At 43.6% G+C, this 18,522-nt stretch overlaps 1 protein-coding gene across 2 annotated transcripts in view; it reads left to right on the forward strand.

The window, feature by feature from the left end:
* The first annotated feature begins 3,237 nt into the window (after positions 1 to 3,237).
* LOC138638536 (serotransferrin-A-like) overlaps positions 3,238 to 18,522 on the forward strand; it is a 44,619-nt gene continuing 29,334 nt past the window's right edge. The window contains exons 1-2 of one of the 2 annotated variants that reach the window (XM_069727914.1): positions 3,238 to 3,497; positions 14,704 to 14,864. In XM_069727914.1, coding sequence (XP_069584015.1) covers positions 3,455 to 3,497; positions 14,704 to 14,864 — 204 coding nt within the window. In that variant the 5' untranslated portion in view covers positions 3,238 to 3,454. Of the gene's footprint in view, positions 3,498 to 5,998; positions 6,077 to 14,703; positions 14,865 to 18,522 lie in introns of those variants that run through there. The other variant, XM_069727915.1, reaches the window with a different exon arrangement.

Here is an 18,522-nt window from a genome sequence, read left to right on the forward strand (position 1 = left end):
TAATGGGAAAAACAAGATACACTTGTAGTTATGATTTTAGTTTTGTTAAACATTAAAAGGTAACAGGCTGGGTGGTGGAACCACTGCATAAAATCACTAAGGAAAGCCTTGAGGGGCGTGACTAGGCCCATCAGCAAATCCGGCCATGGACACATGGCGGCTGACAATGCTGTAATCTGAGGAGGGACTAAGGAGTTGGACCAGGTGCTACTTCAGGAATGTCCGAAGGTCATTCTTGGGAAGATAGAAGCTGACCCACTAGGGACGGGTAGTTGAGATGGCCCGAAGGAAGGTATGGTAGATGCAGGGAGCACTGAAGGAACACAGGAATCACAGATTCTTACAAGACCGGTTGACGTAGGGAAATGCACTGACAGGTGCAGACTGGACCGGCTGAAGAGTAGAAGAGCACTGGCAGGTGTGAACTTGGACCAGCTGATGAACATAAGAACAGTGGCACAGCTGATAGACAGGCCGACGGGCCCGGCTGATAGACAGGCAGGCAGACACGGCTGATAGACAGGCAAGTATATGGGGATATGAGCACTGGGATGTGAGAACTAACAAGAGTGTTTTAGGAAACAAACTTGCTGGAGGAGGTGCCTTAAATAGTAAGTGTCCTTCAGCAATTGGCTAAGGACACTTTAGGAGGGCACGCACTGACTCTTTAAGAGAGGGGAAGTGTGCGCTTGCCCTAAGCACAGTGCCAAGGACCTGTACACAACCCAGGCAGCTGCAGACCCAGAAGAAGGAGACAGATCAGGATGAGAGTTGCGGTGGTGAGTACGCCGGTGTCTCTGCAGGAGGAGGGGGAAGGAGGCAGAGATGAAGGCGCTACAGTACCCACCATTTATGCCCCCTGTTTTTCAAGCCCATATGAAATCTCTCCAGGAATAGAGGGGCATGGATGTTTTCTCTGGGCTCCCAGGACCTCTACTCAGGACCAAACCCCTTCAAATTCACACGGAAAAAGGTTTTTCCTCTTACCCTCTTGGTGGCCATAATGTTCTCTACCTCGTAAACATCTTCAGTCCTGACTGGAGCAGGCATGGTAGCAGGATCTTTGAAGAAAGAACTGAGGATAACAAATTTGAGAAGAGACACATGGAAGGAATTTGGGGATTCGTAAGGAGGCCTGGACTTTGAGTTTGTAGGCTACCGAAATTAATTTGTCTCAACACCTCAAAGGGACCGATGTAGCAAGGACAAATTTTATAAGAGGGTATCTTGAGACCGACATAGCTAGCTGACAGCCAGACCTTATCTCCAAGATTAAGCAGGTGCAAATCCAGATGTTTCTTGTCCGCATGTCTTTTCTTCTGCTCAGAGGATTTTGATTAGGATGACTTATTGTCCTCCCAGATATCCAAAAAGCTCTAGATGAGGGAATTAGCAGCAGGAATATCAGAGCTGGTATATACAGGAAATAGGATTTTGGGGTTTTGACCGTAAACCACAAAAAACAGAGATTTGGCAGAAGATTGTGACACTACTCACTTCAGTATTGTCAAGGAGTCCAAGGACAGAAGCCAGGAGTTTATGTCATAAACAGAAGGAAGAGACAAAAGCGTAGTAAGGTAACGTAGCGAGGCCAGAGTACTGGGAGGATAACGGATCAGAGCTGAAGGGGTTAAACAGACGGATGGTCAGAATGAAGTCCAAGGTCAGGCAACAGATCAAGCATACAGAAATCAAGGCACAGGAGAACAAACCTCACAGGCTGAATGTACTTTTGGCAAAGTTCTGGGAGATATAGCTCAGTTAAGTAGCATGGCAATTAACTGGAATAATGAATACTTGGAGACAGCTGACGCCTCACATTGACATCTCAGATTGGATGGCCAAGCTGTCAATCAAAGTACTGACAACTTCAGCACACCTTTATACCAGACTGGATGGCCAAGCTGTCAGTAACTGCATCCCATACACACTGAGGGGTGGCACAAAGATTCTCTCACATGGTTATTGAATGAGAATTCGGCCCAAGGCAGAAGTTCAGCACAGTCACTATGGTGAGCATTGGCAAACTGCATCTCGGCTTTGGGAAAATGGCCGCCACGATCTCTTCTGCGCACGCGCGGCATCCTGCGGCCATTTTCCTGAAGCCCCGTGCAGCAGAGCACTCCATCTGCGCACACGCGGCCCCAGGAAGATGGCCGCCCCCACCGATGACAGGGGGTGATAGCGCAGATCGCGCGCTGCTTGTTCACGTGCCCACAGTGGATTAGTCACAGCGACATGCGCACACCACTACGCCACCAACGGAAAGCTGAGGAAGAAAGGAGCGATGTCACCACGCCCATCCGACCTGACCAGCCTGATTGACAGGCGAAAACGGCGACTTTGGTAATGTATTTCTCAGCATAGGTGGGGAATCAGGGTACACTACATACACTATAGTAACGCACAGCGCAGGCCCTATTTAACAGTATTTATATCTCAATCTGAAAAAACGGGGTGACAGGTTCCCTTTAATTGTTTTGCACTTTTGATCACACCTAGTGATGAGTGAATATACTCGTTACTCGAGATTTCTCTAGAATGCCCTGGTGACCTCCGGATATTTTTTAGTGCACAGAGATTTAGTTTTCATCACCGCAGATGAATGATTTACATCTGTTAGCCAGTATAAGTACATGTGGGGGTTGCCTGGTTTCTAAGGAATCCCCACATGTAATCAAGCTGGCTAAGAGATGTAAATCATTCAGCTGCGGTGAGGAAAACTAAATCTCAGAGTACTAAAAAATACTCGGAGGCCACCAGAGCGTGCTCGGGAAATATCGAGTAAGGAGTATATTCGCTCATCACTAATCACACCCCATCCCACCTCTGCTCTGCTTACTTTTTTAAAAGTTAGGTGAGCTTGTCAAGACTGGAGTAAAAACATCAAAAGTTTAGCTCAACATTGAGTTTTGAAAACTTTTTGTGACATTTTGAGGTTTGGCACTTTTTTTGGTGCATTGTGTCACTCATTAAGCCACACCATTTTTCAGTGAAACCACACACCCTTGGTGGATAAATCGTTCAAAAATGTACATTTTTATGGAACAAATTTTGCATGAATTCTGATGCAGTAAGCTTGATAAATCTTTCCTATAGTGTGGCTGCACAGAGGAACTTCTCTCCTTTTCTCAGTTTTGTATCCCAGCCAAATAGAAGATGAAGAGTGGGAATTTCCCTCCTTTTCCCCCCGGAGATAATCTCTTTAGTAAAGTAGACCAACCCAGAAAGCCATTCACATTAGAGTGGACATTTGCCAAACGTTTTTGTCTATGGAGATTAGTAGGATGAAAACTAGGAGGTTTCAAATGTTGAGAAACACATCAGGTAAACATTGCAGAGACCAAATCTGTCCAGTCAGCTCCTCTGTGCTTGTATAAAAGGGCAAAGATAATCCAGACATTTCTCCACAAACTGAGCTCTGGCAGTTTGTGAAGGAGACACTGTGGTGACAATGGCGTCCACTTTCCTACTCACGCTCTGCCTTGGCATCCTGGGTAAGTGACAGATAATTGTAGCATTTTAGCATATCTATCTATCTACGGTATCTATCTATGTATGTATCTATCTATCCATCTATCCAATATCTATCTATCTATCTATCTATCTATCTATCTAGCCAATATCTATCTATCTCTCTATCCACCTATCATCTATCTATTATCTATTTATCTACCTATTATCTACTGTATCTATCTACCTACCTATCATCTATCTATTATCTATAATTATCTATATATTATCCACCTATCTATCTATCTATCTATCTATCTATCTATCTATCTATCTATCTATCTATCTATCTATCTATCTATCTATCTATCTATCCAAGAAATAGAAAAATGGAGCAGCACATTCAGAATGGAAAGAATCTGGGTGCAAAAGAGCTTCCACAGGCATATACCAAACCTTGCATGTAGAAATCCAAAAAAGGAAGCAGCACACCACTGTCTGTGAATAAGTAGCTATTTTATTTAGCCCATGATGGTGATGCTTCGGATCAGTGTAGCGAACATCTATCTATCTATCTATCATCTATCTATCTATCTATCTATCTATCTATCTATCTATCTATCTATCCAATATCTATCTATCTCTCTATCCAGCTATCATCTATCTAGCTATTATCTATTTATCTACCTATTATCGATCTATATATCATCTTTCTACCTACCTATCATCTATCTATTATTTGTCTATATATTATCTATGTATCTATCTATCTAACATCTATCTATCCAATATCTATCTATCTATCTATATATATATATATATATATATCTATTATCTATTTATCTATCTATTATCTATCATCTATCTATCTACCTACCTATCATCTATTATCTATCTATCTATCTGTCTATTTATCCAATATCTATCTATCTATCTATCTATCTATCTATCTATCCACCTATCATCTATCTAGCTATTATCTACCGTATTTATCTATATATTATCTATCTATATATCATCTTTCTATCTATGATTTGTCTATATATTATATATCTATCTATGTATCTATGTATCTATCTATTTATCTATCTAACATCTATCTATCCAATATCTATCTACCTATCTATCTATCTATCTCATCTATTATCTATCTATATATTATCTATCTATCTATCTGTCTGTCTGTCTGTCTGTCTGTCTGTCTATCTATCTATCTATCTATCTATCTATCTATCTATCTATCTATCTAAAAAAGGCTCATTGTGAGCTGAAACGTCGCCATGCCATGTTGATTTGAAATAAATCCACTTTCTATTTGGAAATTTTGGAGTGTGCCTTCCTTTTTACATGTTATGGACTTGGGCAAGTATTGGATGAATTGCTGAGAAGGCTTGTTGCACCTATTTTGTATTTTGTTGTGCTGTTTCACTTTTGGCTTTTTTTATATCTATCTATCTATCTATCTATCTATCTATCTATCTATCTATCTATCTATCTATCTATCTATCTATCTTGATCTGTCTTTGTTCGACTACAATCTCCTACCTTGATAACTCACTTCTTCCTCTCTCTGACCACAATATCCTCTCTTTCACACTCACAAATCCTCGTCCACCCCAGCACACTCCTACCTACCACACCTGCAGAAATTTACAAGCCATTAACACTCATTCACTCACAGACTCCCTACGCTCATCACTGTTCCCAATATCCTCTTTTTCCTGTCCTTATCTGGCTGTACATCACTACAATGACACCCTCAGAAGCGCACGTGACCAAGTAGCTCCCCTCAGCCTCAGAACATTGAAATACAGAGTAAAACAGCCCTGGCTCACATCACAAACTCGATTTCTCCAGCAAAGCTCTAGGAGTGCTGAACGCTTATGGAGGAAAACTCACACACCAGAAAACTTCATCCACTTCAAATTTATGTTAAGGACCTATAATTTTCCCTTCACCTCACCAAACAGACCTACTACACCACCCTGATCTCCTCACTATATAACAACCCAAACAAACTTTTTGACACCGTTCACTCCCTCCTCAGTCAGAAAGCACAGGCCCCTATCACAGACATTTGTGCTGATGACCTTGCCTCCCTCTTTATAGGGAAAATAGAGAATATCTGGCAGGAAATCCGCTCCCAATCTCCAAGTTCAGTGACTCCCATCCCTTCCTGTATTTCCCCTTGCTCACTCTCCACATTTGATCCCATCACAGGAGAAGAAGTCTCCAAGCTCCTCTCTTCTTCTCGTCCAACTACATGCACTACCAACCCCATTCCCTCACATTTACTCCAGTCTCTCTCCAGTCGTCACTACTCACCTAGCTAAAATCTTCAATCTCTCCTTCTCCTCTGGCATTTCCTCTTCTCCTTCAAATGCTCTATCATTACTCCATTATTAGGAAAAACCCTCCCTCGATCCATCCTGTACAAATAACTACAGACCAGTCTCCAATCTCCCCTTAATTTCTAAACTCTTGGAGCGCCTGGTCTTTTCAAGCCTTACCCGTTTCCTCTCCACTCACTCTTTCCTAGATCCATCACAGTCTGGCTTCCGCCCCCGACATTCGACTCAAACTGCGCTCATCAAAGTTACCAACGACCTTCTGACAGCAAAACGTAATGGTGACTACTCTCTTCTCATTCTCCTCGACCTTTCTGCAGCTTTCGAAACTGTTGACCACCATCTCCTACTCTCTAAGCCCCAGTCAATGGGCATAAATGATAATGTGCTCTCCTGATTCTCTTCCTATCTTTCTGACCGCTCCTTCAGTGTTTTGTTTGCTGGCTCCACTTCATCTCCTCTTCCTCTCGCTGTTGGGGTACCTCAGGACTCATTCCTTGGCCCCCTTCTCTTCTCTTTCTACACAGCCCCAATTGGACAGACCATCAACATATTTGGCTTTCAGTATCATCTTTATGCTGATCACACACAACTATACACGTCATCCCTGACCTTAGCCCCGCTGTACTACAGAACACCAGTGACTGTCTGTCCGCAGTCTCCAACATCATGTCCACTCTCTATTTGAAACTCAACCTGTCCAAAACTGAACTTCTGCTGCTGCCATCTACTAACCTCCCTAAATCTGACATCTCCCTCTCCGTGGGTGGCACCATAATAACACCCCGGCAGCAGGTGCGCTGTCTTGGTGTTATGTTTGACACCAATCTCTCCTGCACCTCCCACATACAATCTCTTGCCTGCTTTTGCCGTTTACACCTAAAGAACATCTCTAGAATCCACCCCTTTCTCACCATGGAAACAACAAAAACCCTCACTGTCGCCTTGATCCACTCTTGCCTGGACAACTGTAATACTGTAATACTCTATTAATTGGCCTTCCCCTCACTCAAATTTCCCCTCTCCAGCCTATCCTTAATGCAGCAGCCAGGGTCATCTATCTGGCTAATCGGTACTCGGATGCGCCCACACTGTGCGAGTCATTGCACTGGCTGCCCATTCATTACAGAATCCAATTCAAACCGCTTGTCCTCACCCACAAACCTCTGAACGGAGCAGCACCCCCTACATCTCCTCCCTCATTTCTGTTTATTGGCCTAACCTCTTGTTACGCTCTGAAAACGACTATCGACAAACCTCTGCACTAATTCGTATCTCCAACTCCCGGCTCCAAGACTTCTCCCATGTTGCGTCAATCCTCTGGAATGCTCTACCCCAAGAAATTAGGATTATCCACAATTTACACAGCTTTAGGCGCTCCCTTAAAACACATCTGTTCAGAGCGGCCTATCATGTTCCCTAATCAAAGTCCTTTTATGCGTGTGTGTGTGTCCATATATTTGATAATAATCCAGCATCAAACTCTACCGCACCCAACAGCACCACAAAAACTGGCTGCTGACTACCTCATGCAGCCTTTATCTATCTCTATTCCCTCAGGATGGCTGGACCATCATTGGAAATAAGCCCCTGTATTTTGTGTCTCCTCCACCTCATTGTAGATTGCAAGCTCTTACGGGCAGGGTCATCATTATTTTGCTTTAATTATTGTATTACTTTGAATGTTGTTACTTATGACTTGTATATGAACTGTTGTAAAGTGCTGTGGAATATGTTGGCGCTATGTAAATAAAGATTATCTATCTATCTATCTATCTATCTATCTATCTATCTATCTATCTATCTATCCAATATCTACTGTACATATTATTATTATTTATTGTTATAGCGCCATTTATTCCATGGCGCTTTACATGTGAGGAGGGGTATACATAATAATAACAAGTACAATAATCTTAAACAATACAAGTCATAACTGGTACAGGAGGAATGAGGACCCTGCCCGCGAAGGCTCACAATCTACAAGGGATGGGTTGGAATACAGTAGGTGAGGGTAGAGATGGTCGTGTAGCGGTTTGGTCGATCGGTGGTTACTGCAGGTTGTAGGCTTGTCTGAAGAGGTGGGTCTTCAGGTTCTTTTTGAAGGTTTCGATGGTAGGCGAGAGTCTGATGTGTTGTGGTAGAGGGTTCCAGAGTAGGGGTGATACGCGAGAGAAATCTTGTATACGATTGTGGGAAGAGGAGATAAGAGGGGAGTAGAGTAGGAGATCTTGTGAGGATCGGAGGTTGCGGGTAGGTAAGTACCGAGAGACGAGGTCATAGATGTATGGAGGAGACAGGTTGTGGATGGCTTTGTACGTCATGGTTAGGGTTTTGTAGTGGAGTCTCTGGGCAATGGGGAGCCAGTGAAGGGATTGACAGAGGGAAGAGGCCGGGGAATAGCGGGGGGACAGGTGGATTAGTCGGGCAGCAGAGTTTAGAATGGATTGGAGGGGTGCGAGAGTGTTAGAGGGGAGGCCACAGAGCAGGAGGTTGCAGTAGTCAAGGCGAGAGATGATGAGGGCATGGACTAGGGTTTTTGCAGATTCATGGTTGAGGAATGAACGGATTCGTGAAATATTTTTGAGTTGAAGTCGGCAGGAAGTGGAAAGGGCTTGGATATGTGGTTTGAAGGAGAGATCAGCGTCAAGGATTACCTCGAGGCAGCGAGCTTGTGGGACTGGGGAGAGTGGGCAGCCATTTACTGTAATGGATAGGTTCGTTGGGGGGGTCGCGTGAGATGGGGGAAAGATGATGAATTCTGTTTTGTCCATTTTAAGTTTCAGAAATCTAGCGGAGAAGAAGGATGAAATAGTGGACAGACATTGAGGGATTCTGGTTAGAAGGGAGGTGATATCTGGTCCAGAGATGTAGATCTGTGTGTCGTCAGCATAGAGGTGATACTGAAAGACATGAGATTCTATGAGCTGTCCCAGGCCAAAGGTGTAAATGGAAAAGAGCAGGGGCCCAAGGACTGAACCTTGTGGGACTCCGACAGATAGAGGGCGAGGTGAGGAGGTGGTGTGTGAGTGGGAGACGTTGAATGTCCGGTCTGTTAGGTATGATGAGATCCAGGATAGGGCCAAGTCTGCGATGCCAAGGGATGAGAGGGTTTGCAATAATAGGGAATGGTCCACTGTGTCAAAGGCAGACAACGGGTCGAGGAGGAGGAGGACAGAGTAGTGTCGCTTGCTCTTGGCGGTTAAGAGGTCAATGGTGACTTTAGTTAGGGCAGTTTCGGTGGAATGGTGTGACCGGAAGCCAGATTGTAGGCGGTCAAAGAGGGAGCAAAAAGAGAGATGGGAGGACAGTTCAAGGTAAACGTGTTGTTCCAGTAGTTTGGAGGCATAGGGGAGAAGTGATATAGGGCGATAGCTAGATACAGAGGATGGGTCAAGAGAGGGCTTTTTGAGGATAGGTGTGATGGAGGCATGTTTAAAGCTTGAGGGGAAAACACCAGTTGTTAGTGATAGGTTGAAGAGATAGGTTAGGGTTGGGATGAAGACTGTGGTGAGGTTTGGGATGAGGTGGGATGGGAGTGGGTCAAGTGCACAGGTGGTGAGATGCGATCTTGAGAGTAGAGTGGAGAGTTGATCTTCTGTAATGGTGGAGAAGTTGGTTTTGGAGGTGGAGGGCTGGGAAATCGGGAGGAAGGGCTCTGGGGGTTGTTGACCAAAACTGTCTCTAATGCTATCAATCTTCTGCTTGAAAAATGAGGCAAAGTCTTCAGCGGAGATAAGTGGGGAGGGAGGAGGTGCTGGGGGACGGAGGAGAGAATTGAAGGTGTTGAATAACTGTTTAGGGTTGTGAGAGAGAGAGGATATGAGAGATGAGAAGTAGGTTTGTTTAGCTGTGGCGAGTGTGGTCTTGAAAGTAGTGAGGGACTGTTTGAATGCGATGAAGTGCTCGTTAGAGTGGGATCTTTTTCATCTGCGCTCAGCAGCCCTGGAAGCTCGCCTCAGTTCTTTGGTCAGGCTGGTGTGCCAGGGCTGTCTGTTGATTTTGCGAGCTTTGGTATGTGTAAGTGGGGCAGCAGATTCCAAAGCTACAGCTATTGTGGTGTTATATAGAGCAGCAGCGTCATCCGCATTGTGTATGGAACTTATGCCTGTGAGGGGGAGGAGGGATTCAGAGAATGAATGTAGGTCAAGATGTTTAAGATTTCTGCGAGGGTGTGAAAGTTTGTGTGGTGGGGATTGTAGACATGGAGTGGAGAGAGATGAGAATGTGAGAAAGTTGTGGTCAGAGAGTGGAAGAGGTGAGTTAGAGAGGTTAGATAGAGAGCAGAGGCGGGTGAAGATGAGGTCCAGTGTGTGACCGTCTTTGTGAGTGGCTGCAGAAGACCATTGAGTGAGGCCGAAGGAGGAAGTGAGAGTTAGAAGTTTAGTGGCAGCTGAGAGGGAAGTGTCAATGGGGATGTTGAAGTCGCCCATGATGACAGTGGGGATGTCCGCAGAAAGGAAATGAAGTAGCCAGGTGGTGAAGTGGTCAAAGAAGGCAGTGGCTGGCCCTGGGGGGCGGTAAATGACAGCCAGTTGGAGGTTGGTGGGGGAGTAGATGCGCATAGAGTGCACCTCAAAGGAAGGGAGGGTAACTGTTATGATAGGCAATTCAGTAACACAATGTACATAGCGATCAGAGCACATACAGTGATCTGACAATAACCCAAAATAATAGAACGAGCTTTGAGACGTGGGAACTCTGTAGACCGCAATTCCTGATCCTCTCCAAACACAACTAGAGGCAGCCGTGGATTGCGCCTAACGCTACCTATGCAACTCGGCACAGCCTGAGAAACTGACTAGCCTGAAGATAGAAAAATAAGCCTACCTTGCCTCAGAGAAATACCCCAAAGGAAAAGGCAGCCCCCCACATATAATGACTGTGAGTAAGATGAAAAGGCAAACGTAGTTATGAAATAGATTCCGCAAAGTGAGGCCCGATATTCTAGACAGAACGAGGATAGAAAGATAACTTTGCGGTCTACACAAAACCCTAAAGAAAACCACGCAAAGGGGCAAAAAGACCCTCCGTACCGAACTAACGGCACGGAGGTACACCCTTTGCGTCCCAGAGCTTCCAGCAAAACAAATAGACAAGCTGGACAGAAAAAATAGCAACAAATAGCAAAGAAGCACTTAGCTATGCTGAGCAGCAGGCCACAGGAATGATCCAGAGAAACCAAGTCCAACACTGAAACATTGACAGGAAGCATCGATCAAAGCATCAGGTGGAGTTAAGTAGAGAAGCAGCTAACGAGCTCACCAGATCACCTGAGGGAGGAAACTCAGAAGCTGCAGTACCACTTTCCTCCACAAACGGAAGCTCCCAGAGAGAATCAGCCGAAGTACCACTTGTGACCACAGGAGTGAACTCTGCCACAGATTTCACAACAGGTAACAGAGGGTGGCAGTGGGATTGGGGTGAAGGAGCAGTTATCTGACAGGAGAAAACCAACTCCTCCGCCATGTTTGCTGCTGGGGCGGGGTGTGTGGGAAAGGTGGAAGCCACCGTAAGAGAGTGCAGCAGGGGAGACTGTGTCAGAAGGAGTGAGCCAGGTTTCGGTGATGGCGAGGAAGGAAAGTTTGGTAGTAACAAAGAGATCATGGATGTAGGAGAGCTTGTTGCAGACAGAGCGAGCGTTCCACAGAGCTCCTGTTAGTGGGACTGGGGAGCCGGGGGCTGGGCGAATGGGTATAAGGTTAGAGAGGTTACGGAAGTTTGTGCTAGAGCGTGGATGGGAGGTAGAAATGACTGTGGGAATGTGGTGAGGAGGACCAGGATTTGGAGAGATATCACCAGCAGTGAGAAGGAGCAGAGAAAGTGTTAGAAGGTGGGAGCAGGAGAGGGCATGAGGGGGCTGTCTGTGCTTGGAGACAGAGATTGTATGTTAAGGAACAGTTCTGAGGAGGAGGTGAGGTGGATGGGGAGGATTGAAGAGGAGATGAACAGTTCCTTACTTAGTGTGGGGATTGGGGAGGTAGCAGAAAGTGAAGGATTGTAGGGGTGATAGTGAAAACAAACAGAAACATTGTTTACAGTGACTGGCCAGTTCTCTTCAGGTGCAATTCAGGTTTTAATTCTACTGTAATCCACACTTCTAAGGACACACTTCTAAGGGATCACACTGCAGACTGAAGTCATTGCAGACTTTTGCTATGCAATATATGGCAGACTAAGTGCGTTCAGGTGTGAAGCAGAGAGGAGTGGTCTCTGCTCATCTTGGTCAGAGAATTAAGAGTGGACCAGATGCATACAATCAGGCCTGAGTAAACAAGGTCATAAATATCACAGGGTAAGCTGGGGTTAGCTGAAAAGCATACCATGAGAATGCTAGGAGCAGAGGAAAGTCTGTGTGGAAAGCTGGGTGATGTATTATGTGAACTTCATAGACAGACAAAGCAGGGGAGCAGGCTGGATAAACATACCATGAGAATGCTAGGAGCAGAGGAAAGTCTGTGTGGAAAGCTGGGTGATGTATTATGTGCACTTCATAGACAGAAAAAGCAGGGGAGCAGGCTGGATAAACATACCATGAGAATGCTAGGAGCAGAGGAAAGTCTGTGTGGAAAGCTGGGTGATGTATTATGTGCACTTCATAGACAGACAAAGCAGGGGAGCAGGCTGGATAAACATACCATGAGAATGCTAGAGCAGAGGAAACATATCTATCTATCTATCTAATATCTATCTATCCAATATCTATTACACTGGTCAACGTAATTTTTCTGGCAAAAGGTTTTAAAACATATTTTAAGTCAATTTTGGCTGCTGATTACGAATATGAACTTCGTTTTTGGCTATCACATCAGGATTTTGAGATTTTCAATTTTTGATGAAAATTACTCCTATCTAATGTTTTATGATAAAAATACATGATTTTCAATACTACAGTATATTGTATATTTTTAATCAAGGAATAACAAAGATTACAAAGTCTATGTACAGCAAATCAAATATACTTACAGAATTAAACTACAAAATATAAAAACACATATACAGTATATGGCACACAGATGAATGGCAAATGGCAGTTATTTGAACTTTCTTTTCTTTGCTGATCCGTCATGTACAGCTTCTGGGTTGTCTCTCATCAAGCTCCAGCAATAGTCAGCCATCATATGTGACTCCCACCGGCCTTGATACCGTTCTTCCATTGTTTTAATGTCCTGATGAAAACGCTCCCCTTGTTCCTCGCTCACATCCCCAAGGTTCTCTGGAAAAAAGTCCAAATGGCTGTGTAAATAGTGAATCTTGATACTCATTCTACATCCAAGATTTCGCAGACTCATTAGTAGCTCTTCCACAATCTCTTCATAGTTGTCTGCATTCTTATTCCCAAGAAAATTCTGCACCACATTACAAAATGCATTCCAAGCTTTCTTCTGTCTCATTCATTGATGTGATACAATTTGGGTCTCTCATAAGTGTTCTTATTTGAGGTCCATCAAATATTCCAGCCTTTTTCTTCTCTTCACTAAGACCAGGAAAAGTTGAACATATATAGTTAAAGCATTCTCCACTGTGATTGAGAGCTTTGACGAACTGCTTCATCAATCCAAGTTTTATGTGTAAGGGAGGAAAGACAATGTTCTTCCTATCCACTAGAACAGTGTTCCCCAACTTCGGTCCTCAAGAGCAACCAACAGGTCATGTTTTCAGGATTTCCTTAGTATTGCCCAGGTGAAAATTGCATCACTTTCACAGGCAATAATTCCATCACCAGTGAAATACAAAGGAAATCCTGAAAACATGACCTGCTGGTGGCTCTTGAGGACCGAAGTTGGGGAACACTGCACTAGAGGATCATGGATGACATTCTTATCGCCAGATGCCAAACTGTCACTGAGGCCATTCAGTTTTCACCCAATGCTCTGCTGTTTTCACCCAATGCTCTGTACTGTCCAGTAGCACAGAAAACAAGGGTGTTATCATAACAAATGGGAATTATGCATGTTCAAAGAAAACAAAGATATTCTCACATTTATTGGGAAACTATCTGAATGCTGCCAGTGTTAGTGTGGTCGCGCTTTTACACAGTGGCCGCTCACGTTCTTCTTCTTGGGTCCTCGCTTGTGACGCCACTTCCAGCTATATTAGTGTAACAAGCGGCATCAGGCTTTGCACCAATAACAGGTACAGTGCCTGTATGGTTGTTGTAGCTGCTAAGTCCCCTAATACACTTTTCTTCTGGTTTGAGGGGGTCCCTAGCACTGACTCTCAGGAGTCACAACCCCTCCCTTTGCTCAATAGTGCCCTCCTTTTTGTTGAAGGTAGGAGTTGTAGAGCGCTTCCTGCAAAATGCTGAGAGCACTTCAGGGTTGAGGACCTCCCTCTATGGATAGGTGGGGAATGTTTTAGTTACAAAAATATAATAAATTTATCATATATCTGAACTTTGACATTTTTATGACATTTCTAGTTACAACTGTCTGTGCCTTATGACCCTCAGTAGCCGGTACAAGAATTAATTTCTCTTCCTCTGTAATGTAATTGTGCTATGTTGACAGGACTATTACAAGACACATATTCTGCCTAATGGTATACAGACAGTAATGTTGGCTGCCATAGTGCAAATTATTTGGTTACCTACTAAACAATGAAATGAATTGTCCTGGATTACAAAACATGGCTCCTTTTTTAATAGAAACAGCACCTCGCCGGGCGTTCTATGTAATATTGCAGCTATGCTCCATTCACTTTGATAGGGCTCAGATGCAATATCAGACACATCAGTGGTCAGGTGTGGTGCTGTTCCTGGTAAAAAAAAAACCAGCCATGTTTTTTCAGTTGTGGACAAATCCAATAAGCTGCGTTTGCTAAACATTCCTCCATCAATTATATTCTTGTTGCTGAAAAACATAGCATTTTAACCAACTTTTTCCACTATTTTTCTCCCTAGCCGTGTGCCTTGCTGCCCCTACGAACAACATCCGCTGGTGTGTGAAGTCTGAACAAGAATTAAAAAAATGCAAAGAGTTAGGCCGAACCTGTGCTACCGACGAGATCTCTCTGTCTTGTGTCCATAAAGCCCACACTGATGAATGTTTCAAGGCCATTGCTGTAAGATTACATTTTGCTATTATCTTTATATGTACAATTTTACTTTTTTTAGGAAACATTAAACAGGTGGTCCGAAACTAAAACTGATTTAATTCTAAATCTCTGCCAATTTAATGTCATAAGCTAATCTCTTTTCTAATACATTTTATTTAAAAATTCCCTACCGGTCTCTCACTACTCTATCTAACTGCTCAATTTTTTACCTACTTCCTGATTGATGATGCTTCGTTTGTTAATTTTGTAGAATTTCAGTGCCGGCTGGGTTACTCAAACAAGACACCATCAGGGGGCAGAGGCTGCGGTCACTGCTGCAGTCTCTGCCCTCACCCTGAAATAAGTCATTAGTGACATTCATTCATTTCAGGGGCTGAGCTAGTCCCTGCTCTACTAAGCATACATTGGTTGTCAATTCTGATATATGCTCAGTAGAATCTAGTCGCAGTGCAATATTCTTTTTAATGCACAGTGCATTTGCAGGCTCTTGGCAGCATTGGTCTCTGCATTCCAGGTATTCTTACACCTCACACTGACAGTGCACTTTGTTGCTGGCTGGTTGCTGCTGAAGTAAGTCGGTGAGAAAGTGTACTGGCATTGTGCATAGCATAGAGCAGGGGTCCCCAACTCCAGTCCTCAAGGCCCACCAACAGGTCATGTTTTCAGGATTTCCTTAGTCTTGCCCAGGTAATAATTGCATCACCTGTGCAATGCAAAGGAAATCCTGAAAACATGACCTGTTGGTGGGCCTTGAGGACTGGAGTTGGGGACCCCTGGCATAGAGGGACGAGCCCAGCTGCTAAAACAAATGTCATTGATGAAGCTTCTTTCAGGGAGGGGCCAGAGGTTATCGCAGTGACCGGAGCCTCTGCCCTCTGATGTCGAGTCATTTAAGAAACCCAGCATGCACTTGAATCAAATGAAGTGTCATCAAAAATGGAATAGGAGAATAAAAAATTAAGCAGTTAAATAATGTAAATAGGGAAGTATAAGGAATTTTTAATTTAAGTATATTAGAAAATACTTTAGATTATGGCATTAAATACATAGGGATTCACGACATATGATGTACATTTACGTCACCTTTTGTGTCCCTGCCTTTGATGCGGGCTCACATCCTTCCCGGCACATGACATCTGATTTAATCAGACAAAAAATGTGCCTAAACACTGAGGGTATGTGCACATGATGCGGATTTTGCTGTGGATCCACAGCGGATCCGCAGCTGCGGGTCCGCAGCAGTTTCCCATGAGTTTAGAGTACAATGTAAACCTTTGGGAAACCAAAAACGCTGTGCTCATGCTGAGGAAAAAAATGTGTGGAAACGCAGCGGTTTACATTCCGCATGTCAAGTCTTTGTGCGGAATCCACAGCGGTATTACACCTGCTCCATAATAGAAAACCGCAGGTGTAAAACCGCAGTGGAATCCGCACAAAAACCGCGGTAAATCCGCTATAAATCCGCAGGAAAAACGCGGTGTTTTTGCCCTGCGAATTTATCAAATCCGCTGCGGAAAAATCTGTAGAGGACCATTCTACGTGTGCACATACCCTAATAGTTAGGTAGTTGCTAATCACAGCCTGCTCCTGCCAGCGATTCAGCTGCCTCTGCTGACAAGCACATCGTGAGAGTAGCGGCTTTTTTCCAGCCGACAGTGGGGGACTGACATCATTCTGATTGATAACCGCATCACCTCTGCCTGAGGGAGTCAGCTATCAATCAACAGTCACGCCCCATCATCAGAGCAGATGATGACCCCCTGTGCATGTGATTACATTCCTCCTGTGAGTGCTGATCTTTCTTTTTGCTATACATGGCAGTGCTGAAGTGATTGGATGTTCACAGATTCAAGTCCCCAAAGGGGACTTCAGTGAAAAGTAAATGTATTTTTTTTAATTATGAAAAAAAAAAACACAAGTTCAAATCAACCCCGTTTTGCCCCATTGAAAATAAAACAATTTAAAAAAGAAATAAAAATACACATATTTGGTGTCGCTGCACTCAGAAAAGTCAGATCTGTCAAAATATAAAATAAATTAATCTGAACGGTAGACAGAGTACTGAAAAAAATAAATTAAAAACGCCAGAATTAGCCTTTGCAACATTAATCAATCAAAACATAAATTCTACCCGAAAATAGTATCAAGAAAAACATCAGCTCATGGCACAAAAATTAAGATCTCACACAGCTCCATATCCCCAAAACATAAAAACAGGGTCCCGGAAAGTAGCGACAAAAGCTGAAAAAAAAATAGTTTTCAAATGTCATGATTTTTTTTTTCACCACTTAAATAAAAAAAAAAATTGTACATGTTTGGTATCTATGTACTCATATTGACCTAGGGAATCAAATTGCCGCGTCAGTTTCACCATATAGTAAACAATGGTAAATAAGAAAAATACCCCAAAAATTGCAACTGGACATTTTTTTGCACTTGGATTTTTTTTCTGTTTTCCAGTGCTTATTTGATAGAATTTATGGTGTCGATCTACAGTACAACTCGTCCCCGCGCCTATTAACTAGTTAAATGCCGCTGTCAAACGCAGACAGCGGCATTTAACTACCGCATCCGGCCGGGCGGCCGGAAATGACATCATCGCCAACCCGCGTCACATGATCGGGGGTCGGCGATGCATCTCCATTGTAACCATAGAGGTCCTAGAGACCTCTATGGTTACTGATCACCGGTGGCTGTGAGCGCCACCCTGTGGACGGCGCTCACAGCACACCTCCATTTCTGCTACATAGCAGCGAACATCAGATCGCTGCTATGTAGCAGAGGCGATCGCGTTGTGCCTGCTTCTAGCCTCCCATGTAGGCTATTGAAGCATGGCAAAAGTAAAAAAAAAAAGTAAAAAAAAATGTGAAAAAAATAAAAAAAATATAAAAGTTTAAATCACCCCCCTTTCGCCCCAATCAAAATAAATCAATACCAAAAAATAAAATCTACACATATTTGGTATCGCCGCGCTCATAATCGCCCGATCTATCAATTAAAAAAAGCATTAACCTGATCGCTAAACAGCGTAGCGAGAAAAAAATTAGAAACGCCAGAATTACGTTTTTTTGGTCGCCACGACATTGCATTAAAATGCAATAACGGGCGATCAAAAGAACGTATCTGCACCAACATGCTATCATTAAAAACGTCATCTCGGCACGCAAAAAATAAGCCCTCAACCGACCCCAGATCATGAAAAATGGAGACGCTACGAGTATCGGAAAATGGCGCAAATTTTTTTTTTTTTTTTTAGCAAAGTTTGGAATTTTTTTTCACCACTTAGGTAAAAAATAACCTAGTCATGTTAGGTGTCTATGAACTCGTACTGACCTGGAGAATCATAGTGTCAGGTCAGTTTTAGCATTTAGTGAACCTAGCAAAAAAGCCAAACAAAAAACAAGTGTGGGATTGCACTTTTTTTTGCAATTTCACCGCACTTGGAATTTTTTTCCTGTTTTCTAGTACATGACATGCTAAAACCAATGATGTCGTTCAAAAGTACAACTCGTCCCGCAAAAAATAAGCCCCCACGTGGCCAAATTGATGGAAAAATAAAAAAGTTATGGCTCTGGGAAGGAGGGGAGTGAAAAACGAACACGGAAAAACGAAAAATCCCAAGGTCATGAAGGGGTTAAAGGAGCTAAATCCCTGCCCTTATGCC

The sequence above is a fragment of the Ranitomeya imitator genome, chromosome 5 (genome assembly GCF_032444005.1).
Source record: "Ranitomeya imitator isolate aRanImi1 chromosome 5, aRanImi1.pri, whole genome shotgun sequence".
In the NCBI taxonomy this organism is placed as follows: Eukaryota; Metazoa; Chordata; class Amphibia; order Anura; family Dendrobatidae; genus Ranitomeya; species Ranitomeya imitator.